The sequence below is a fragment of the Lithobates pipiens genome, unplaced genomic scaffold, assembly GCF_037356315.1.
Source record: "Lithobates pipiens isolate NorthernLeopardFrog02 unplaced genomic scaffold, aLitPip1_a1.2 Scaffold_18, whole genome shotgun sequence".
Taxonomy (NCBI): domain Eukaryota; kingdom Metazoa; phylum Chordata; class Amphibia; order Anura; family Ranidae; genus Lithobates; species Lithobates pipiens.
Window position 1 is genome coordinate 658,292,723 of NW_027507758.1, and position 25,493 is coordinate 658,318,215.

Genomic DNA, 25,493 nt, shown 5'->3' on the forward strand with positions numbered 1-25,493 from the left:
AGGGGGATTATGGTGGGGGGGTTGCTTTTCAGAGGTTGGGTTTCTCCCCTTAGTTCCAGTGAAGGGAACTTTTAAGGCGTCAGCATACCAAGACACTTTGGACAATTTCATGCTCCCACCTTTGTGGGAACAGTTTGGGGACGGTCTCTTCCTGTTCCAACATGACTGCCCACCAGTCCACAAAGCAAGGTCCATAAAGACATGGATGGGGGAGTTTGGAGTGGAGGAACTCATCCAAGGTGCATGCCTACCACTGTGCACGCCTGCCGCTCGTCCAAGGTGATAGGGTCCCCTATAGTCCCATATCCCCGGATAGGGGACTATGGGCCCTGGTTTTTGAAGGAGCTAATAAGCATTTAGGAAAATGTTCTGTTATGTAATACAAAAGGACATTAACTGCTTGCCGCCTGCCCACCGTAAAATGACAGCGGGACGGTGAAACTATTGTTCTGGGACGCCAGAACGGACGAACTCGCGCGCCCCCGGTTGTGCCGCGTTGCTAGGACATGGCGTGACCCTGATCTCTGTAAAGAGCCGCGTCCGCTGCTCTTTAACCATGTGATCGGCTGTGTCCAATCACAACCCATCACATGTAAACATGGAGATGCCTGTGTGTGTGTGTGTGTGTGGCAAGGAGAGTTGATCAACGGCATCCCCACGCAGAGGGATATCTAGAAATGTAATCAGTGCCCTGATACAATATAGCAATACAGTGTCAGCAATCGGTGCCCATTAGCGATGCCAGTCAGTGCTGGCAATCAGTGCCCATCACTGCTGTCGATCAATGTCCATCAGTGCCACCCATCAATGTCTGTCAGTGACCACCAGTGCCGTCTATTAGTGCCACCCATCAATGCCTGTCAGTGCCGTCTATTAGTGCCCATCAGGGCTGCCTATCAGTACCCATAAGTGCGGCATATTAGTGCCTCCTCATCAGGGCACACCAGTGAAGGCGAAAAATTACTTAGTTCCAAAGTTTACTGACAGAAAAAAAGTAAACATTTTTATTTATTTTTTTCCAAAAAAAAAAGAAGCAGCATTGACTAAATACCACCAAAAGAAAGCTCAATTTGTGTGAAGAAAATTATAAAAAAAAAGTGTTTGTGTACAGTGTAGCACAACTGCGCAATTGTCATTCAAAGTGCCACAGCGCTGAAAGCTGAAAAATGGCCTGGGCAGGAAGGGGGTGTTAGTGCCCGGTAGGCAAGTGGTTAAAAAGGCCATGAAGGTCTCTGTCAGTGTGGGACTCATAGCTGATGTTGATGTCATCAGCAAGCCACCTGTCTGGGGCCTCCTAGGTCTGCTATTGTATGAAGATGTTCTGTGTTTATACTTCTGATAATGTGGATTGTGTCTTCTGAGATAGAAGACGGCAAGTCAGGCCTCTGAGTCACCTAAGCTGGTTAAATGATTCGTTAATTAGCTCATGTTCATTTATGTTTCTGGTTAGTTTGTATTGTTAGGGTAATATGATCAGGAGGCGGGAATGTCTTTCTCAAGTGTATAAAAGCCTGTATTCTTGTTAAAACTGTTCCGGATTTGCAGCCAAACGAGTCCTGCCTAGTACTTGGTTGTAATTCGGCTATAATATCTTATATCTATATTCAGACTGGAGGAAGTGGTATATGATGGAAGCATTCAAGCGGAGTGTGGGACGTTCTGTTACACACAGGGTGGTCCCCCGATGTCATGTGGGGTGCTCAATGTTCTAGGCCCTCTGATTTATTTTTGTTCTCTTGCAGGGTGGTGTCCCAGCTGCTGGCGGAGATGGACGGATTGCACTCCTCAAATGATGTCTTTGTGATTGGAGCCACAAATCGGCCAGATCTCTTGGACTCTGCTCTGCTACGACCAGGGAGGTGAGCGATCGAATCTCAATGTTCTTGCGGATCCCGGGGCAGAATTAGGAGAATACATACAAACACTCATGTGTCAGGTCCAACCAATCGGATTTTAATCTTTCATAGTACAGAGCCCTCAGATTGGAGTCCTAGAGGAGATTGGATAAAATATGAGGACTCTGCACACAACCAATAAGACCTCCTCTGTGGGTGGAGCTGATATAGTTCAGTCCTTGTCTATCAGCTGGGACCCCAAAATATTGTATTATTGTATTCCCAGTTGTGATATATGGGATACATGTATTTCAGAATATCTGCTGTATATCTCCTGAGGGAGTAATCATTATAAAGTGGGGATGTGATAAATAAGAAGGGGGTGAGATAAATGAACTGGGGATGGATTCTAGAAGCTGGGAGGAGGGGATATATAATGGCTTGGGGTTCTTTATCTGGCTTTAGACTTCCCAATCAAAGGAGACCATTTCATTCATGCTGCGCACACCGTTCTGAAACTCAAGAATTAACCGGTGTCTCCTGCCGATGCCCATTCCAGTCCTCGGTCCATTCAGGTGCCGGTTTCCAGTCCTCGGTCCATTCAGGTGCCGGTTTCCAGTCCTCGGTCCATTCAGGTGCCGGTTTCCAGTCCTCGGTCCATTCAGGTGCCGGTTTCCAGTCCTCGCTCCATTCGGGGGGGCCGTTTCCAGTCCTCGCTCCATTCGGGGGGGCCGTTTCCAGTCCTCTCTCCATTCGGGGGGGCCGTTTCCAGTCCTCTCTCCATTCGGGGGGCCGTTTCCAGTCCTCGCTCCATTCGGGGGGCCGTTTCCAGTCCTCGCTCCATTCAGGTGCCGGTTTCCAGTCCTCGGTCCATTCAGGTGCCGGTTTCCAGTCCTCGGTCCATTCAGGTGCCGGTTTCCAGTCCTCGGTCCATTCAGGTGCCGGTTTCCAGTCCTCGGTCCATTCAGGTGCCGGTTTCCAGTCCTCGGTCCATTCAGGTGCCGGTTTCCAGTCCTCGGTCCATTCAGGTGCCGGTTTCCAGTCCTCGGTCCATTCAGGTGCCGGTTTCCAGTCCTCGCTCCATTCGGGGGGGCCGTTTCCAGTCCTCTCTCCATTCGGGGGGGCCGTTTCCAGTCCTCTCTCCATTCGGGGGGGCCGTTTCCAGTCCTCTCTCCATTCGGGGGGGCCGTTTCCAGTCCTCGCTCCATTCGGGGGGCCGTTTCCAGTCCTCGCTCCATTCAGGTGCCGGTTTCCAGTCCTCGCTCCATTCAGGTGCCGGTTTCCAGTCCTCGGTCCATTCAGGTGCCGGTTTCCAGTCCTCGGTCCATTCAGGTGCCGGTTTCCAGTCCTCGGTCCATTCAGGTGCCGGTTTCCAGTCCTCGCTCCATTCGGGGGGGCCGTTTCCAGTCCTCTCTCCATTCGGGGGGGCCGTTTCCAGTCCTCTCTCCATTCGGGGGGGCCGTTTCCAGTCCTCGCTCCATTCGGGGGGCCGTTTCCAGTCCTCGCTCCATTCGGGGGGCCGTTTCCAGTCCTCGCTCCATTCGGGGGGCCGTTTCCAGTCCTCGCTCCATTCGGGGGGCCGTTTCCAGTCCTCGCTCCATTCGGGGGGGCCGTTTCCAGTCCTCTCTCCATTCGGGGGGGCCGTTTCCAGTCCTCTCTCCATTCGGGGGGGCCGTTTCCAGTCCTCTCTCCATTCGGGGGGGCCGTTTCCAGTCCTCTCTCCATTCGGGGGGGCCGTTTCCAGTCCTCTCTCCATTCGGGGGGCCGTTTCCAGTCCTCTCTCCATTCGGGGGGCCGTTTCCAGTCCTCGCTCCATTCGGGGGGCCGTTTCCAGTCCTCGCTCCATTCGGGGGGCCGTTTCCAGTCCTCGCTCCATTCGGGGGGCCGTTTCCAGTCCTCGCTCCATTCGGGGGGCCGTTTCCAGTCCTCGCTCCATTCGGGGGGGCCGTTTCCAGTCCTCTCTCCATTCGGGGGGGCCGTTTCCAGTCCTCTCTCCATTCGGGGGGGCCGTTTCCAGTCCTCTCTCCATTCGGGGGGCCGTTTCCAGTCCTCTCTCCATTCGGGGGGCCGTTTCCAGTCCTCGCTCCATTCGGGGGGCCGTTTCCAGTCCTCGCTCCATTCGGGGGGCCGTTTCCAGTCCTCGCTCCATTCGGGGGGCCGTTTCCAGTCCTCGCTCCATTCGGGGGGCCGTTTCCAGTCCTCGCTCCATTCGGGGGGCCGTTTCCAGTCCTCGCTCCATTCGGGGGGCCGTTTCCAGTCCTCGCTCCATTCGGGGGGCCGTTTCCAGTCCTCGCTCCATTCGGGGGGCCGTTTCCAGTCCTCGCTCCATTCGGGGGGCCGTTTGCAGTCCTCGCTCCATCGGGGGGCCGTTTCCAGTCCTCGCTCCATCGGGGGGCCGTTTCCAGTCCTCGCTCCATCGGGGGGCCGTTTCCAGTCCTCGCTCCATAGTTAGTCAGGTTGAAAAAAGACACACAAGTCCATCCAGTTCAACCACAAATAAATAAATAAATAAAAACCTCAGCAGAGCCATGATCCAATTTGCTAAAGCAGGGGAAAAAATTCCTTCCTGATCCCCCGAGAGGCAATTGGATTTTCCCCGGATCAACTTTACCTATAAATGTCACCCCGTTATATTCTGTACACTTAGGAAATAATCCCGACCTTTCTTAAAGCAATCCACTGATTGGGCCAGATCCACCTCTGCAGGAAGTCTATTCCACATTTTCACAGCTCTTACTGTGAAGAAACCTTTCCGTATTTGGAGATGAAATCTCTTTTCCTGTAGATGTAAAGAGTCCCCCTTGTCCTCTTTGTTGACTGTAAAGTGAAGAACTCGACACCAAGTTCCCTATATGGACCCCTTATATATTATACATGGTGATCATATCCCCCCCTTATATATTATACATGGTGATCATATCCCCCCCTTATATATTATACATGGTGATCATATCCCCCCTTAATCTCCTCTTATCAAGAGAATAAATTCAGTTCCTCTAATCTCTCCTCATAGCTGAGCTCCTCCATGCCTCTTATCAGTTTGGTTGCCCTTCTCTGCACTTTCTCCAGTTCCCCGATATCCTTTTTGAGAACTGGAGCCCAAAACTGAACGGCATATTCCAGATGAGGTCTTACTAATGATTTGTACAGATGATATCATCCATCTGGAGTCCAGACCTCTCCTATACAGGAAAGGACTTTGCTCACTTTGGAAACCGCAGCTTGGCATTGCATGTTATTATTGAGCTTATGATCTACTAAAACCCCCAGATCCTTCTCCACTATGGATCCCCCCAGATCCTTCTCTACTATGGACCCCCCCAGATCCTTCTCCACTATGGATCCCCCCCAGATCCTTCTCACTATGAACCCCCCCAGATCCTTCTCCACTATGGATCCCCCCAGATCCTTCTCTACTATGGACCCCCAGATCCTTCTCCACTATGGATCCCCCCCAGATCCTTCTCCACTATGGATCCCCCCCAGATCCTTCTCCACTATGGATCCCCCCCAGATTCTTCTCAACTATGGATTCCCCCAGATCCTTCTCTACTATGGACCCCCCCAGATCCTTCTCCACTATGGATCCCCCCCAGATCCTTCTCCACTATGGATCCCCCCCAGATCCTTCTCCACTATGGATCCCCCCCAGATCCTTCTCCACTATGGATCCCCCCCAGATTCTTCTCAACTATGGATTCCCCCAGTTGTACTCCCCCTAGTATGTATGATGCATATTCTTAGCCCCCAAGTGCAGAACTTTACATTTTTCAACATTAAACCTCATCTACCACATAGTCGCCCAATCAGACAGAGCATTGAGGTCGGCTTGTAAATTGGAGACATCCTGTAAGGACGTTATTCCCCTGCATAGCTCGGTGTCATCTGCAAAGACGGAAATGTTACTTTTGATCCCAGACCCAATATCATTTATAAAGATATTAAAAAGTAAGGGTCTCAACACTGAACCTCGGGGTACAACACTGATAACCTTACACCATTCAGAGTAAGAATCATTAACCACGACTCTCTGAATTCTGTCTTTTAGCCAGTTTTCTATCCATCTACAAACTGATATTTCCAAACCTGTAGACTTTACCTTACACATGAGCCGTGTGTGCGGAACTGTATCCAAGTATACCACGTCCACCGCCACCCCTCTGTCCAACTATACCACGTCCACCGCCACCCCTCTGTCCAAGTATATCATGTCCACAGCCACCCCTCTGTCCAAGTATACCACGTCCACCTCCACCCCTGTGTCCAAGTATATCATGTCCACAGCCACCCCTCTGTCCAAGTATACCACGTCCACTGCCCACCCTCTGTCCAAGTATACCACGTCCACCGCCACCCCTCTGTCCAACTATACCACGTCCACCGCCACCCCTCTGTCCAAGTATATCATGTCCACAGCCACCCCTCTGTCCAAGTATACCACGTCCACCTCCACCCCTGTGTCCAAGTATATCATGTCCACAGCTACCCCTCTGTCCAAGTATACCACGTCCACCGCCAACCCTCTGTCCAAGTATACCACGTCCACCGCCACCCCTCTGTCCATGTATACCACGTCCACCGCAACCCCTCTGTCCATGTATACCACATCCACCGCCACCCCTCTGTCCATGTATACCACGTCCACCGCCACCCCTCTGTCCATGTATACCACATCCACCGCCACCCCTCTGTCCATGTATACCACGTCCACCGCCACCCCTCTGTCCATGTATACCACGTCCACCGCCACCCCTCTGTCCATGTATACCACGTCCACCGCCACCCCTCTGTCCATGTATACCACGTCCACCGCCACCCCTCTGTCCATGTATACCACGTCCACCACCACCCCTCTGTCCATGTATACCACGTCCACCGCCACCCCTCTGTCCATGTATACCACGTCCACCGCCACCCCTCTGTCCATGTATACCACGTCCACCGCCACCCCTCTGTCCATGTATACCACGTCCACCGCCACCCCTCTGTCCATGTATACCACGTCCACCGCCACCCCTCTGTCCATGTATACCACGTCCACCGCCACCCCTCTGTCCATGTATACCACGTCCACCGCCACCCCTCTGTCCAAGGTTTTACTTGCCACCTCATAAAAAGAAATCGGGTTTGTCTGACAACTTCTGTCTTTCATGAATCCATGCTGTCTGTTGCTCAAAATATTTTTTTCCTGAAAGAACTCGTCTATGTGGTCTTTTAATTAACCCCTCCAGTATCTTCTTAACTATAGAAGTTAAACTAACAGGTCTATAGTTACTTGGTAAAGACTTTGTTCCCTTTTAAATATACAGTAGGCACCACATTGGCCCTGCGCCAATCCAGTGGTACTATTCCTGTCATTAATGAGTCCCTAAAAATTAGATACAATGGCTTTGAAATTACAGAGCTCAATTCTTTTAGGATCGGTGGGTGGATGCCATCAGGGCCAGGTGCTTTATCCACCTTTATTCTGTCCAAATATTTCTAGACCAGATCACTTTTGAGCCATTGTGGATTTGGGGCTGCGGCAGTACAACTAGGACTTGCTACTATATTTACCTTGGGTTTATGTGCTTTGGTTACCCACCCACTATTGCCCCTAATATTACCCTCTGGAATATGCTCCACGCTGACTATCTCTATCTCTGAACCCCCCCCCCCCATCGCCTAGTTTAAAAACCCCTCTAACTTTTTGGCCATCCTTAATCCCAGCTGATCTGCACCCTCCTCATTTAGGTGCAGTCCGTCCCTTCTTGGTAATGAGATGGTAATGAGACTGTACCGATCCTGGGGAGAAGGCAAACGTCCACACCACAAGACACTCCGAGTCCTCCTATAACTAAGGGCAAACCATTTCCTCTAGATTTGGATGGTGGTGGGGGGTTAGAACCACTGTCAGCTCTTTATTTTGCAGTCGGTGTCCTCGGTCTCTAGAATTGTCCGGATCACCAATGTCTCCGGTAATGAAAGTGAGGGTAAGACCTTGATTTCGGGTTGCCACAAGACCAGGAATAGAGGGGAAATCTTCCAATGGGGACACCTCTTTCTGTGACAACTGAGGAAATCTCCCTCACATTGGAAATATCTCCTCCCACTTCCTGTGCAGTGGACAGGAAGTGAAGGGAAATCCTCCCCAATTAGATACAAATGGTAAAACAACTGACAGCCGATTCAGCCTTCCTCTGCTCCACCAAACCACAATGGAAGGGTTTGGCTTCAGAGTTATATGAATGAAGATCCGTTCAGAGCCCTCGTATCCTTCAATGGAGGACCAACGTTCTCTAATAAATGGCAGATTATAATGCGCCCGTTCACAGCGCGGTACATAGGTCGTTGTCTATTAAACATTGTTCTGCTGCAGAGCATTCTGGGAATCTGACACGTTCATGATTTGATGTCTTCTCTTCCAGGTTTGATAAATTAGTTTATGTCGGCATTAATGATAATCGGGAGTCCCAGCTGCGGGTCCTTGAAGCCATAACACACAAGTGAGTTCCCCTTATCATGTCTTCATATCAGCGATATCTTGGTATAGAGAGAACCTGTCCTGCTCTCTGAGTCAGAAAGGAGGATCTCCGACTCACCAGAGCAGAGAGGATGAAATGGGTAATGGCGGTCCATCGCCACTATTTTTAGGTATAGATGGCAGTGGACGTGGGATGTTCAGAATTGGTTTGTCTGCAAATGGCCGTGTGACCAGAGCTGGCAGTGGGAGGTTCCTCCTCCAGAGACGGCTTCTCACCGCATTTAGTCATGACTTCATCTCCAACCTCTCCCCATCTTCCTGACAATCCCCCCTTTCCAATGAGATTCCCTTATTGGCGGTAGAGGCATTGTCATTTGGGGGGGGGGGGGGGGGGTGAAGCAGTGATTAGCCTTTCTAGAGAAGAGGGATCCTGACACACAGCAATTATAGAGCTGACGGCTCGAAGGTAACGCGTTTCATTTCTGATAGTGGAGCCCCAGGTCCAAGTTGCCCAAGAATCCGAGGAGAAACAAGTTAGAGGATTGTAATAATGTTTTCGATGTTGAGGGGTTCCCTTCAAGAGCCATTTGATAAAAATGTGGAATCCTGTTGGGCCCCCATAATCCTCCTCTAGTGGTCACTTTTATATTATCACCTTGATGATTGATGGTTGTCCCTGGGTTTGCTGCGGGTTTGGTGATCTCATCTCCGCTTCCTTTCTTGTAGGTTCTGTTTGGACCCAGCAGTGGAGTTGTCTCTTGTATTAGAATACTGTCCACCTGCCCTGACTGGAGCAGACCTCTACGCTCTGTGTGCAGACGCCATGATGGCGGCCATAAAAGAGAAGGTTCAACGCCTTCAGGAAGGTGAGTTGAGGCCAATGCAGTCCACACCAATGAGATGGTTCATGGATAAGCTTTAGTGTTTTCTTACTGCTATCCCTATGTGTCTCCACATTTTGATCATTACCTATGGGTAGGCTTATAATAAAGGTAGGTAGAATGAATATCTCCTAAACTTGTAGGAGATATTCCAGTAAGCAGCAGCCGGTGATGTCACCAGCCCATGCGCTTTGAAGAAACTGCAAACCTTTGCCGCTTGTTCGGAGCTGTGTGCCATGGCCAAGTCTCCCGCATGTGAATGACTTCATTGCGGCTCGGCCATTCAAGGGGCCGCAGCCCGCAAATCCAGAAAGGAAGACCGGGTGAGATAGAAGCTTCTGCAACAGTGAGAGCGCCCCGCTGAAGGCCTTGGTTTCAAGGCAAGTCTTCCATAATGTGCTAGTATGCAGTGCACACATTATGATAATGCCTTGCTGGAGGAAATCCTTTTTTTTTCAAGAATCTACTACCGCTTTAAAGCTGAACTTCAGCAGATACTATAGACACAAATAATTCAGCTCTGTAATCACTAATACATCATTAATGTGTTGTTGTTTTTTTATACAATCGCTGAACTTGGTATCTGCATTTTGCAGTCCTTGTCCAGCGGGGGTGGAGTGTGAGAGGAAGAAGCCACAATAGGTTCTAATCAGTTCATGTGCTGATAGGAGGAATGGGAAGAGTGACAGAGAAATCATCTCATCACTGTGCTGCTTCTCCTTTCCCTGTCCAGTCACAATCTGGGGGCAGATCCAGAATGAGATTCAGAGGGAATATTGCAATTAAAACGGTCATCTTAAAGTGGTTGGAAACTCTTACAAACCACTTTTCACTACAGGTAAGCCTATAATGAGGCCTATAATAAGACTTATCTGTAGCTACCCTGTATATCTCCTAAACCTGCACAGTTTAGGAAATATCCCCTGTATTAGCATGTGCTGAACGTCATCGGCACAATGCGCACTGAAGCAACAGCTCGTTTGTGCCGTTTCTTCAGCTGTTTTATTTTTTTTATTTTTTGTGGGTTTACAACCATTTTAATGTTACCATGTAATGGGCCATTGATTTATCTTTTTGGCTTTAAAAGGGCGTTCTATAAAAAATGGTGGTGGATGAGGAAGATGAGGGCGAGAGGACATGGTGGATGAGGGGGAGAGGCCATGGTAGATGAGGAACATGAGGGGGAGATGCTTTGCCAAATGAGGGGGAGACGCCTTGGCAGATGAGGAAGATGAGGTGGAGTCCCCGTGGTGGATGAGGAAGATGAGGTGGAGTCCCCGTGGTGGATGAGGAAGATGAGGTGGAGTCCCCGTGGTGGATGAGGAAGATGAGGTGGAGTCCCCGTGGTGGATGAGGAAGATGAGGTGGAGTCCCCGTGGTGGATGAGGAAGATGAGGTGCAGTCCCCGTGGTGGATGAGGAAGATGAGGTGGAGTCCCCGTGGTGGATGAGGAAGATGAGGTGGAGTCCCCGTGGTGGATGAGGAAGATGAGGTGGAGTCCCCGTGGTGGATGAGGAAGATGAGGTGGAGTCCCCGTGGTGTATGAGGAAGATGAGGTGGAGTCCCCGTGGTGGATGAGGAAGATGAGGTGGAGTCCCCGTGGTGGATGAGGAAGATGAGGTGGAGTCCCCGTGGTGGATGAGGAAGATGAGGTGGAGTCCCCGTGGTGGATGAGGAAGATGAGGTGGAGTCCCCGTGGTGGATGAGGAAGATGAGGTGGAGTCCCCGTGGTGGATGAGGAAGATGAGGTGGAGTCCCCGTGGTGGATGAGGAAGATGAGGTGGAGTCCCCGTGGTGGATGAGGAAGATGAGGTGCAGTCCCCGTGGTGGATGAGGAAGATGAGGTGCAGTCCCCGTGGTGGATGAGGAAGATGAGGTGGAGTCCCCGTGGTGGATGAGGAAGATGAGGTGCAGTCCCCGTGGTGTATGAGGAAGATGAGGTGCAGTCCCCGTGGTGGATGAGGAAGATGAGGTGCAGTCCCCGTGGTGGATGAGGAAGATGAGGTGCAGTCCCCGTGGTGGATGAGGAAGATGAGGTGCAGTCCCCGTGGTGGATGAGGAAGATGAGGTGGAGTCCCCGTGGTGGATGAGGAAGATGAGGTGGAGTCCCCGTGGTGGATGAGGAAGATGAGGTGGAGTCCCCGTGGTGGATGAGGAAGATGAGGTGGAGTCCCCGTGGTGGATGAGGAAGATGAGGTGGAGTCCCCGTGGTGGATGAGGAAGATGAGGTGGAGTCCCCGTGGTGGATGAGGAAGATGAGGTGGAGTCCCCGTGGTGGATGAGGAAGATGAGGTGGAGTCCCCGTGGTGGATGAGGAAGATGAGGTGGAGTCCCCGTGGTGGATGAGGAAGATGAGGTGGAGTCCCCGTGGTGGATGAGGAAGATGAGGTGGAGTCCCCGTGGTGGATGAGGAAGATGAGGGTGAGATGAAAGAGCCCCTGAAGTTGTCAAAGTGAATGAGAGGCCTCCACCCAAAGTGACTCCCGTCACATAGGTTATTGTAAAGGTCACAGTGGAAGGGGAGAGGTCAAATGAACTTTGAAAGGACTTGTCTTGGTGAGGTCAAAGTGGATGAAGGTCATAGAAAAGGTCACAATGAATGGGAGAGAAGAATAAGGGTGAGAGGCCCATGTGGATTAGGATGATGAGGTGGAGATGGAATGGGAGATGTCAGATGAGGAGGTCATTGGGAAAGAGGGTTAAATGAAAGGACGAGTCATGGTGAGGTCAAAGTGGAAGGTCAAAGAAAAGGTCACAATGAATGGGGGAGGTCAGGTGAGGAGGTCATTGTGTGGACTGCAGTCTTTTTATGCATTATATCAGAATGGAAGGATAAAATTAACTTCTCTGGGTTTTCTGATCATTTCTAAAGACTCCAATGCCGGTTGTGATCTCTCTAGAATCGGATATTTTCTCATGCTATCTTTGACCCTCGGGATCAGGTGACAGAAGTGGGTGTTATGTTGTTACTTTCTCTTCTCATCTTGTAGGTGCCAAGGAACATTCTACAGAGCTGGTTCTACGCATGGAACATTTTCTTCAGGCCGCTGGTCGTCTTCAACCATCCGTGTCCCAGCAGGAGTTACAGCGCTATGAGAAGATCCGAGCGCAGTTCTCGGCCTCATCCCCCCCATAACTTATAGGAGACCTTTTCTCTACTGGGCTGAACTCTGTGATTCCTTATCATTACATTGTAACACTAAAATAAAAACTCCATGCAAACTATTACATACAACTATGACCTATATGACCACATATTCCCTTTCATACACTTTCCCCCCCTTTGTTGGGGGAAGTGTTCAGGTACAGGCAGGGTAAGTGTGCAGTTTGGGATTTGGTTATGATTGGGTGATGTAGTGTAGGGCAGAGGTCCCCAAACTGCAACTCTTTGCTGGCCCCTGGGGCACGATTTCTCCCACTGACACCATTATTGGGGCACAATTCCTCCTGACCAACAATGGAACACTATTTCTATTGACCAGAGGTGCTAGTTCATTCTTTTATTTCCACCAACCATCAGCCCTGGGCTGTATTTTACTCCCATTGAGCTTGGGGCTTTGTTTACTTTTACTGACCACTGATGATGGGGCATTTTCCACTCTCACTGGCCACAGTCCGGCCACCCTAAGGAGCCAGAAGGGATGTCAGCAAGCCAGTCTTTAAACAGAACCGCAGGAGATGGTTTCTTGTGATGTGACCAAGGCGAAGGCAGAGGTGAAGTGAGCTGAACAGCTTTAAGTAGGCAGGTCAGACGAGCATCATCAGGAACAGCTGGTAACTGTGGAGAGAGATGAGAGCTGGCAATTAGCCGACAGTTGAGCGGCCAGCCCAGAGAAGGCAGGGCTAAGCCAGCCCTCACAATTTGTTTAGAAAGTTTGGGACCCCTTGTATAGAGGATGAGATCGCGGCAAACTGGTTCTCTGTCAGACGCTTCGCATCAGAAGCTTCTCACACCAAACTGCCATTGCTGAGAACAGATATATGTTAGTTTTTATGTTTCCCTGGATTTTTCAATCAAAAATAAATTTCAAATATTGTAACTTACCTGTCCTTAGACGTGGTGGCTGCATTGGCTTTCTTTTTTTCAGGTGTGTTTTACCTTAATTTTCACCTGGTGGTCCCGGGTATAACACACTTCTTGTCCCATTATGTCTGCAATCTTTTCCCTGTGGAGGGCCTCCTGGTTGTCACCCAGACTGAACTTCTAATATGACCACCTTTCTTCATCTCCATTACGTGATGGATTGCTGAATGAAGGTTTTGCTATATTAAAACAAGTCATTTTCTATAGGATATGTTCTTAGCCAGAAAACCAATGCAGCCATCACATCTAAGGACTGGTAAGGTGCAGTAAAGAAATGTTTTGGATGTAGATATTCTGTATTATAATGAAATTGAATGTTTAATTTATGTCTAAATATCTATAATAATCAAATATAATATTTTGGGCTCGGCAGCCCACAGAACCTGTGTGAAATCTTTTATTTCTGATTATTTATTATGATGGATCAACACTCATCTTGAATAGCATATAAAGTACTCTGCCTTAAAAAAAAATCCAGGAACTGCCATCCCATTGTGTATAAAGTTTAATTTATATCTATCCCCAAAACTCCCAGACTCTGTGCAGATTTCTACCAAACATTCTTTTATAATATCGAATAACTAAAAATAGAGGATCCTGCGGGCATTGTTAGTCCAAACTGACAAAGATGATTACAGATTGATGTACCTCAGAACCTCCAGCACTGGAGCATCTCCGTAGACAGGCCATCATCTTATGGGAGATACCGCAGAACCTCCTACAGTGGAGCACCGCCATAGACAGGTAAACATCTTACCAGAGATATCTCAGGACCTTTCACAGTGGAGCACTGCCATAGCCAGGCCATCCTTCTTACCAGAGATATCTCAGGACCTTTCACAGTGGAGCACCACCATAGCCAGGCCATCCTTCTTACCAGAGATATCTCAGGACCTTTCACAGTGGAGCACCGCCATAGCCAGGCCATCCTTCTTACCAGAGATATCTCAGGACCTTTCACAGTGGAGCACCGCCATAGCCAGGCCATCCTTCTTACCAGAGATATCTCAGGACCTTTCACAGTGGAGCACCGCCATAGCCAGGCCATCCTTCTTACCAGAGATATCTCAGGACCTTTCACAGTGGAGCACCGCCATAGCCAGGCCATCCTTCTTACCAGAGATATCTCAGGACCTTTCACAGTGGAGCACCGCCATAGCCAGGCCATCTTTCTTACCAGAGATATCTCAGGACCTTTCACAGTGGAGCACCGCCATAGCCAGGCCATCCTTCTTACCAGAGATATCTCAGGACCTTTCACAGTGGAGCACCGCCATAGCCAGGCCATCCTTCTTACCAGAGATATCTCAGGACCTTTCACAGTGGAGCACCGCCATAGCCAGGCCATCCTTCTTACCAGAGATATCTCAGGACCTTTCACAGTGGAGCACTGCCATAGCCAGGCCATCCTTCTTACCAGAGATATCTCAGGACCTTTCACAGTGGAGCACTGCCATAGCCAGGCCATCCTTCTTACCAGAGATATCTCAGGACCTTTCACAGTGGAGCACTGCCATAGCCAGGCCATCCTTCTTACCAGAGATATCTCAGGACCTTTCACAGTGGAGCACTGCCATAGCCAGGCCATCCTTCTTACCAGAGATATCTCAGGACCTTTCACAGTGGAGCACCGCCATAGCCAGGCCATCCTTCTTACCAGAGATATCTCAGGACCTTTCACAGTGGAGCACTGCCATAGCCAGGCCATCCTTCTTACCAGAGATATCTCAAAACCTTTCTTTGTCAAATACCTCCATAGACCGGTCATCATCTTACCAGGGATACCTCAGAACCTCTCTTTGTGGAGCACCTCCATAGATGGGTCATCTTCCCACCAGCAATATCTCAGGACCTCACGCAGTGGAGCACCACCATTAGAGATGGACTAACTTCCGACTGGCCCTTTTCGCGAACTGCGAACGCGGCCGAAAGTTCACGAACCGCAAAGTTTGCGGCGGGCCCCATCGACTTCAATGGCAGGCGAACTTTAAAAACCTACAGGTCATATTTCCAGCCACAAAATAATTACTAGCTGTGCACACATAGTCCCACTACATGGCCATTGACATACATGTATGAAGTGAATCTGGGATCCACAACGACAAGCATTCTTTTTTTTATTTGTGAAATTTTGACAATTCAGGACTCGGGAGCGCATGAAGGCCAGGGAGGAGAGGAAAGGTCAGGGTAGGCTATGATGAGGGTGCAGGAGATGATCACCAGCACCATGATAGAGAGCACTGACACCAGCACCGAGATAGAGAGCACTGACACCAGCACCATTTGTGGACCAAGTAGCTAGTGATTTGCAGACTGTACCTCAGTCCCTACACTGATAAAGGACTGCTGCAGAATAGGGCAGCAGTCAAGTATAATACTCTTTCTATATTTGGAAGAAAGTATATTATACATGTACAACCCTATATACTGTTCACCTATACCAGTCCTTAAAACAGGGGTTGACAAATTTGCTTGGAATCTAGGAGCCAGCTAAAAAAGTTAGGAGCCGGGTCGGTGACGGCGATCTGGACCTGTCCCTGGCCTGACATGGAGACGAGTGAGGGGAAGATAGCGCCCCCCACCTGTTTCCAAGTCATTGCCCATAGCTCTTAGAGGGACATTTTATTTTTTTATTTTTTTCAAATGACACATTTTTTTTAAATTGCATTTTAGTGTAAATATGAGATGTGAGTCTCTCTGACCCCCCGGATCTCATATATAAGAGGACCTGTCATGCTTTTTTCTATTACAAGGGATTTTTACATTCCTTGTAATATGAATAAAAGTGACACAATTTTTTTTTAAAGAACAGTGAAAAAAATAAAAGTTAAAATAAAGAAAAAAAATTTTTTTTAAACGCGCCCTGTCCCGCCAAGCTTGCGTGCAGAAGCGAACACATATATGAAAGCGTTGTTCAAACCACACATGTGAGGTATCGCTGAGATTGGAAGAGTGAGAGCAATAATTCTACCCCCAGACCTTCTCTGTAGCTCAAAACGTGCAACCTGTAGAATTTTTTAAACGTCGCCTATGGAGATTTTAAAGGGTAAAAGTTTGTTGCCATTCCTTGAGCGGGCGCAATTTTGAAGCGTGACATGTTGGGTATCGATTTACTCGGCGTAACATTATCTTTCACAATATAAAAAAAATTGGGCTGACTTTACTGTTGTCTTATTTTTTTTATTAAATAAATTATTTTTCCCCAAAAAAAGTGCGCTTGTAAGTCCGCTGTGCAAATACGTTGTGACAGACATTATTGCAACGACCACCATTTTACTCTCTAGGGTGTTAGAAAAAAAAAAAAAAAAGTGTGTGTGTGTATATATATATATATGTGTATATATATATATATGTGTATGTATATGTATGTATGTATGTATGTATATGTATATATATGTGTATGTATATATGTGTGTGTGTGTGTGTATATGTTTAGGTGTTCTAAGTAAATGGAAGGAGATATTTCCATTAGCATTGCTGGTTGTAATTACAACGGCCACCACAAGAGGGCGCCAGATTCCAGAAGGAATAGGATCACAGAAGGCCTCAAAGCCGGGGGCTCAATTACCGGCCGCCGGCGGCGCGGCCCGACGCAATCACGCCGGGGTGGTCCACGGAGACAGGAGACCCCTAGCTGTGCTGCCCCAGGCGCCAGGTCGCTAATTCTAGTCGCCAATGCGACCTGGCACCCGGTTTTGTCGAGCCCTGCCTTAAAAGGACCTTTGTGGACCTAATAGTAATAGCTAATGATTAAACTGACTGTCCCTGCTGCACACAGCGTCCTTTCCCTACACTGACAAAAGACAAGCTGCTGCAATCACCAGCACAGCAGTGCACTCAACCCTATATACTGTAATACACCTATACCATACCAGTCTTTAAAAGGACTTTTGTGGACCTAATAGCTAGCGATTTGTGTCACTACAGTCTCTCCCTGCTCCACACAGCGTCCTGTCCCTACACTGAAATAAGACAGAATGTAAAATGGCCGCCAGACCAGGTCTATTTATAAGGTAGGGGGAATGTCCACTTGTCCATGTGCTGAAATGTCTAAATTGGCTGTCCTGTACCCCTTGATGTAAAATAAAAAATTAAATTAAATTAAAAAAATTAAATAAAGAGTTCATAGTGAGCAACCAAACGAGTATTCTCTTGTTTGTTGTTATCAGCGGTTGGCATATCTGATATCTATATGCAGACTGGGAGGAGGCGGTATATGACGAGTGAGTTTTTTTCCTAAAAGCCAGGTGATTTTCTTCCAGGCGGATGTTTATTGGTAGAGCATTCCATAGCCGAGGTGTTGGACAGCGAATCTCCGATCCCCCTTGGATTTATACCGGGCTTTGGGCACGAGGAGGAGGTTTTTGTTGGCTGATGGAAGACTGCGGTTTGGTGTGTAATGATTTATTTTCTCCATTAGGTATTGCGGAGCTTCTCTATGCACGCATTTGTGGGTGAGGCAAAGGGTCTTGAACGTGATCCGATTTTTTACGGTTAGCCAATGTAAGCTCCTCAGTGAAGGAGAAATGGATTCCCAGGGTTTTTTTCCTGTTATCAGCCTTGCCGCCGTGTTTTGGATCAGTTGTAATCACACAAGTTGATATTGTGGTAATCCTATGTAAAGCGAGTTTGCGTAGTCCAGTCGTGAATTAATGATTGTTCCAACTACCACTGCTTTGTCATTCTTTGGGATAAAAGGGATGAGTCTGCGGAGCATGCGCAGCAGATGGTGAGATCGACTGACTACAGATCCTATTTGTGCATCCATTGACATTTGTGCGTCTAAAATAACCCCGAGACTCTTGGCTTTGGTCTTTGGGGAGATAGTCTGCCCAAAGACGGTGGGTGGAGACCAGGAGGTTTTGGTTGCGGGTTTATGATTTGGGTGTAAGATAAGAAGCTCTGTCTTTGATTGGTTCAGCTGGAGGGAGTTGGTGGTCATCCAGTCCTCTATTGATTTGAGGCAGTTTTCAAGTTGTTGTTGGTGATCTTTTTTTCCATTGATCCGGAAATAAAGTTGCGTGTCGTCAGCGTAAGAGTGGAAGCAGAGATCTGAGGATCTGATGATTTGAAGGAGTGGGCGAATGTAAATGTTGAAGAGAACGGGTGACAACGGAGAGCCTTGAGGGACTCCGCAGGTGACTGCCCGAGTTTCGGAGAGGAATTTTCCTAGTTTCACTGTCTGTGACCGATTTCCTAGGAAGGACGCGAACCAATGGAGATCTATGTCTTGGACTCCGGCTACTTCTGTGAGGCGGACGAGTAGAGTATTGTGATCTACTGTATCAAACGCTGCACTTAGGTCTAGCAGTACGAGGAGACACGGCTCTCCGTCATCTGCTGCTTCGAGGGCGTCATCCCAAATCTTGAGGAGAGCTGTTTCTGTTCCATGACCCGGGCGGAAGCCTGATTGCAGCGGGTCCAGGAGTTTGTGAGTATCCAGGTGAAGTTGTAGCTGATGTACTACAGCTTTCTCCATGATCTTAGAAATGGTGTTGAGGCTTGTAATCGGCCTACGGTTGTTTGGATCCTGAGGGTCCAGGTTTGGTTTCTTGAGTAGAGGTTTGACAATGCCTTGTTTGAGGATGCTGGGAACAATCCCTTCGTGGAATGATCGGTTTATGAGGTGGGTTATGGTTGGAGCCACGATGTCGGAGCATTCTTTCAGTAGTTTTGTGGGGATGATGTCAATAGGTGAGGTACTGTCACGCAGTTTATTAATGATGTTTTTTGCGCTGTCTACGGTAATTGGGGATAGTGAAAATTTTGGCGGTTGCGGTATGTTGGTGCGGACATCCTCTTTATGTATTTGCTGGCTGAGGTTGGATGTTTTCTTCTGACAAATTGTTTCCCTGATGGTTTTGACTTTATCGATGAAAAAATCTGACAGTTTGTCACAGTAATCCTGGGATTCGCTTTCTGGGGGTTCTAGGCACACCGGATTCATTGATTGATTAACCAGTTTAAACAGTTCCCGTGGTTGGTTTGCGGCCGTTGAGATTGTATATGAGAAGTGGTCCTTTTTGGCTTTGAAGATTGCTTTCCGATAATTCTCTGTCAGACCTTTGTAGTTAAATAGGTTTTCCTCGGTGGGATTTCTTCTCCATGTTCTTTCCGCTCTTCTGCGTTCTTGCTTTAGTACGGAGAGGGAGCTATTAAACCATCCAGCATTTTTCTTCCTGATGAGAGCCCTGCGTTTTGGTGCTACCGAGTCTGCTGATTGCAGTAATGCCTTGTTCAGGGAGTTGAGTGTTTCCTCCGTAGAGTGGTTTAAGGTTATTGTAGTTATCTTGTTGGACAGAGTGGATTTGAAGGATTCGGAGTACAGTTTTTTATGCGATCTGGTCCAGTGCGTTGTTACAGGATTCCGTCTTTCGTTGGTGATGTTGGTAGCGATTTTGAATTTGATGGCGTGGTGATCCGTGCATGGCAGAGTTATGTTGTCGAGTATGTTGACGTCGATGTTCTGTTTGAAAATGAGGTACAGGGTGTGTCCTGATCCATGTGTGGGAGTCTTTATCAGTTGCTGTAGACCCAGTTCTTCTAGTTGATTGATGCAGGCAGTCGCGATGGGGTCTTTGGGCTCGTTTGCCCAAAGGTTGAAATCTCCGAGTGCCAGGAAATTTTTGAATTTTAGGGTGTGGTTGTCATGGGGTGTTGGTTGAAGATGTAGCGTCAGGGTTCCCATAAAAGGCACTGGGTTCTGAGATGATGGTTTAGTGAGATCCAGGTGACCTTTAAAGATCACTGCTAGGCCTTAAAGCCCCATACACACTATTTGATTTTCTGCAGATTTTTGTCTTCAGATTTACCAAAATCATGTAGTGCAAGGGCCTGATTGCATACAAATTGAAACTCTTAAGGTTTGACCTCATATGGTTTTCGTAAATCTGAAGACAAAAATCTGCAGAAAATCCAATAGTGTATATGGGTTCTAACAGTTCCCTTCACTTGAACTAAAGGGCCAAGCCCAACCTCTGAAAAACAACCTGACACAATAATCCCCCCTCCACCAAATGATTTGGACCAGTGTACAATGCAAGGTCCATAAAGACATGGATGAGTGAGTTTGGGGTGGAGGAAATTGACTGGCCTGCACAGAGTCCTGACCTAAACCCGATAGAACACCTTTGAGATGAATTAGAGCAGAAAACTGTGAGCCAGGTCTTCTCATCCAGCATCAATGCCCGACCTCACAAATGCACTTCTGGAAGAATGGTCAAACATTCCCATAGACGCCCTCCTAAACCTTGCGGACAACCTTCCCAGAAGAGGTGAAGCTGTTATAACTGCAAAGGGTGGACCAACTCAATATTGAACCCTCCGGACTAAGACTGGGATGCCATTAGAATTCAAGTGCGTGTAAAGGCAGGTCATTTTGGTAATTTAGTGTACCAGCCATCTAGTCTACAAAGACACCAGACACACAACGATTGTGCTGTCTTCCCCAAAGTATTAGGCATGGACTTGAATAACCAATTACTAATGACTATGGCCAGAGTCTGGAGTTGTAGCCTTATGTTCTGAGAGCACGGGGGATGTTTCCATACATTGTCCAATCTTAGGAGGTATCTAATGAGGTATCCATCTTCCAGACTTTGGAGACCTTTTATACAGCGGATGGAATGACCACCATGAAGTAAATGGAACATCCATCTTCTGATTCCGACACAACCCGCGCATTTTAGGGGATTCCTTACCATATATTTCACTCCATGTGGAAGGATTGCTGTGAAGGAGTTTATGGTCTGTGTAACCAACAGCAAATGAAATAGATTATCATCGAAATAACTATTGTAGATGATGGTTTTCATTACTACCTACAGCTTTATTGAACAGTTTTAAGATACACTTTTCCCTTTGAATAGAGCGCTTGCTATTCGGCATTATTCAGAAGGAACATTTGAACCGAGTGACTTGAAGAAGATTCCATTCAGTAACAATTAGCAGAAGTCATCATATCGGGAACTTTGAGGAAACGTTATTGTGGAATTCTCCACTTCATCCAGGATGGGGAATGGATCTGTAGACAATGAATGAGTCAATGAAAAGTGTGTATATTCTACATTTTCATATATAAAATATTTCTAAGGGGTGAAGTCTTATTTAGGTTGTCACCGCTCCAAACGACTGTGCACCACCTATCCCCTGCCATTCCTTCTCCACCAGCTGTGTCTACTCTTTACAACCCATCTCCTGCAACTACTTTATCAGCGGTGACTGCTGCCCACCAACTATCTCCAATGATTCCTTCTTCACCACCCTTGACTGCTGCCCACCAACCATCCCCCACTTGTAACTACTGTCCACCAACCAGCTCCTGTAATTCTCCTTCCACTACCTGGGACTGCTGTTCACTACCCATCTCCTGCAATTCCTTCTCTACCACTTGTAACCGCTGTCCACTATCTTCTCCAGTTCCTCCTTCACCACCTGTTCAAGCTAGCTGCCACCTATGCAGACTTGTGACTACTAGCCCTCACCCGTCTTCTGTGATTCCTCCTCCACCACCCGATACTACTGTTCATCATCCATCTTCTACAGTTCCTGTTCACTTCTTGTGGCTACTGCCTGTCACTCATCTCTTGCGGTCCTTCCTTCACCACCAATGACAACTGTCCACCACCCATTATTCTTTTTCCACAACCTGTGACAACTGTCCACTACCCATCTCCTGTGATGACTGCTGTCCACCACCCAACTTCTCCACCATCTGTGTCTTCTAATGCCCCATACACTCTATCAGATTTTCTGCTGATTTTTGTCTTCAGATTTACCAAAACCATGTAGTGAAGGGCCGGCCTGATTGCAGACACATTGAAATTCCTAAGGTTTGACCTCATATTATAAGGTTTTTGGTAAATCTAAAGGAAAAAATCAGCAGAAAATCTGATGGTGTGTATGGGGCTTAAGGCTCAGGGTTCTGTTATGGTCTGATGACCACTGCTGTGGTGCACTTGATCTTGGGTGCCACCAGGACTTCAGTGATGGATCTTCTGAAACACAGGATTACTGGACTTTAACTGGAGCTTTCTCCCAGTGATTGCAAGCTAAGGACCAATAAGTTGTCAGAGTTAAGTAGCCAAAGTCACTGCTGCAGATAACGAGAGCCGAGTATTGTTTTAGGGATGTAGTTAACAGCAAATCCAAGTTTGGGTCAAGCAAGTGATCAAATCTAGGTGTATCAGGCAAAGGTAAGTAGCAGTGTCTAGTCATACTGAGAACAGGCAGGCAGTGGCGTAACTAGAACCTTCAGGGCCCCCGATGCAAGAAACCATGAAGGGCCCCCCTGAACCCCAGCCAGGCCCTTCCCTCCAAGACCGGCGGTGGAACTACAGGGCGTAGTCACAGGTATGACCTTTGTGAGCCCTGTAGTTCCACCACTGGTATCAGTAGTTTTTTTTTATTTTTTTATTTTTATTTTTAGGTGCCCCATTGGGGGACTGTCCCTAGGCAGGATGGGGTCCCCAGAAGAGATGAGGTCCTTTTCTCCAGGGCAGATGAAGTTACTGCCCCCAGGTGAGAAGGAGTCCCTGTCCCCACGTGAGAAGGGGTCCCTGTCCCCAGGGGGAGGTGGAGGGGGTATGTAATGGTGTGTGGGGGATGGGGTCCTCTCACTCACCATGACCAAGCTGCAGGCTGTGCACTCATTCATGTTGGCCTGGGCTCCATCCAGTGTGCTGGACGGGCGATCAGCATATCTCCCAGAAAGACCTTTCATCATCTGTGTATGACGGGGGAGGAGGGGGGCTGGCAGACAAGCTTGCAGTGTCCTCCGGGGGGCTCTCATAGGGCTGCACTGCATCTGTGTGCTTCAAGTTTGTTTACCCGGGAGAAGTATGCAGTGCAGAGTGGGCCGGACTCGGGGGGGGCGGGACTCTGGCTGGGGAGAACAGACATCGGACTGAGCGGCAATGCATGGAGCAGGAGAGGGGTACTCTGTGGAGCCGGCCGAGGACACAGGTCATGCGGGGAATGCACAACTAAAGAGAAGCCAGTGCGATAGTCGAGCATGGAGCTCTGCTAGTCACCCTCCACCTCCAGACACCCGTGTGCATGGTGCATTGGTATCCCTAGCTGCCTATGCTGCTGCCGGCCATATGTAGAGGGGGCTGCATGGGCCCCCTGCATCACAGGACCCAGTTGCGGTCGCAACTGCTGCACCCCTTATAGTTACGCCCCTGCAGGCAGGTACCTGGAAGCCAAGAAGGCTCTCATAGGAATCGTATGCCAACTTCCAGTCAGGGCTGGACTGGGACAGAAATTTGGCCCTGGACTTCATCCAGACCGGCCCATTTACATTTTGAGTGTCCCATCAGCACTCCCTTACATCAGAGTGTCCCATCACCAGCCCCCTTACAACAGAGTGTCCCATGAGCAGCCCCTTACATCAGAGTGTCCCATCACCAGCCCCCTTACATCAGAGTGTCCCATCACCAGCCCCCTTACATCAGAGTGTCCCATCACCAGCCCCCTTACATCAGAGTGTCCCATCACCAGCCCCCTTACATCAGAGTGTCCCATCACCAGCCCCCTTACATCAGAGTGTCCCATCACCACCCCCTTACATCAGAGTGTCCCATCACCAGCCCCCTTACATCAGAGTGTCCCATCACCAGCCCCCTTACATCAGAGTGTCCCATTACTAGCCCCCTTACATCAGAGTGTCCCATTACTAGCCCCCTTACATCAGAGTGTCCCATCACCAACCCCTTACATCAGAGTGTCCCATTACTAGCCATCTTACATCAGAGTGTCCCATCACCAGCCCCCTTACATCAGAGTGTCCCATTACTAGCCATCTTACATCAGAGTGTCCCATCACCAGCCCCCTTACATCAGAGTGTCCCATTACCAGCCCCCTTATATCAGAGTGTCCCATCACCAGCTCCCTTACATCAGAGTGTCCCATCACCAACCCCCTTACATCAGAGTGTCCCATCACCACCCCCTTACATCAGAGTGTCCCATCACCAGCCCCCTTACATCAGAGTGTCCCATCACCAACCCCCTTACATCAGAGTGTCCCATCACCAGCCCCCTTACATCAGAGTGTCCCATCACCAGCCCCCTTACATCAGAGTGTCCCATTACCAGCCCCCTTACATCAGAGTGTCCCATCACCAGCCCCTTACATCAGAGTGTCCCATCACCACCCCCTTACATCAGAGTGTCCCATCACCCGCCCCCTTACATCAGAGTGTCCCATCACCAGCCCCCTTACATCAGAGTGTCCCATCACCAGCCCCCTTACAACAGAGTGTCCCATGAGCAGCCCCTTACATCAGAGTGTCCCATGAGCAGCCCCTTACATCAGAGTGTCCCATGAGCAGCCCCTTACATCAGAGTGGCCCATCACCAGCCCCCTTACATCAGAGTGTCCCATCATCACCCCCCTTACATCAGAGTGTCCCATCACCACCCCCCTTACATCAGAGTGTCCCATCACCACCCCCCTTACATCAGAGTGTCCCATCAGCACCCCCCTTACATCAGAGTGGCCCACTGAGCCATCGGCCCACCGGGAAACTCCTGGTAGTCCCAATGGCCAGTACAAGCCTGCTTCCAGTGCATTGATGAGGCCTCCTAGAGTTTCATGGATAATGACAGATAACTTGCTGTTACTCTATTCACATTTGTCTGTCTTCTGATTTTAGGTTTGTGAGTTTTTATTAAATAAACTTTAATACCACCACTCTATGCCACACATGTATAATTACTGAGCAAAATGAAGCAACATCCAGGAGCTAGTTGGTCAACTTACCAGTCATTGGGGCAAGATTCTCAGGACAATAGAAAAGGCCTAAACATGTCATATGGAGCTTTGCTCTGTAGGTGACCTAAAAATCCGACTCCAGAAATATTTGCAGCTCTGGATCAGAGACACTGCTGCCAGCAAATGTCCCAATTGAAGGCTTTGATAGAAACCTGTATTAGACACTAAGGCTGCACATACAGTGCCTTGCGAAAGTATTCACCCCCCTTGAACTTTTCAACCTTTTGCCACATTTCAGGCTTCAAACATAAAGATATAAAATGTTTATTTTTTGTGAAGAATCACCAACAAGTGGGACACAATTGTGAAGTGGAATGAAATCTATTGGATTTTTGAAACTTTTTTAACTAATAAAAAAATGAAAAGTGGGGCGTGCAAAATGATTGGGCCCCCTTGCATTAATACTTTGTAGAGCCGCCTTTTGCTGCGATTACAGCTGAAAGTCGCTTGGGGT

The 25,493-nt window shown here is 48.6% G+C and overlaps 1 protein-coding gene across 2 annotated transcripts in view; it reads left to right on the forward strand.

Moving 5' to 3' along the window:
* Positions 1-1,741: 1,741 nt before the first annotated feature.
* Positions 1,742-25,493, forward strand: part of LOC143989373 (peroxisomal ATPase PEX6-like) — a gene marked incomplete at its 5' end in the record, with an annotated part of 40,298 nt that continues 16,546 nt past the window's right edge. The window contains 4 exon segments of one of the 2 annotated variants that reach the window (XM_077489476.1): positions 1,742-1,859; positions 8,243-8,320; positions 9,025-9,164; positions 12,170-13,645. In XM_077489476.1, coding sequence (XP_077345602.1) covers positions 1,742-1,859; positions 8,243-8,320; positions 9,025-9,164; positions 12,170-12,315 — 482 coding nt within the window. 2 annotated transcript variants of the gene reach the window in all.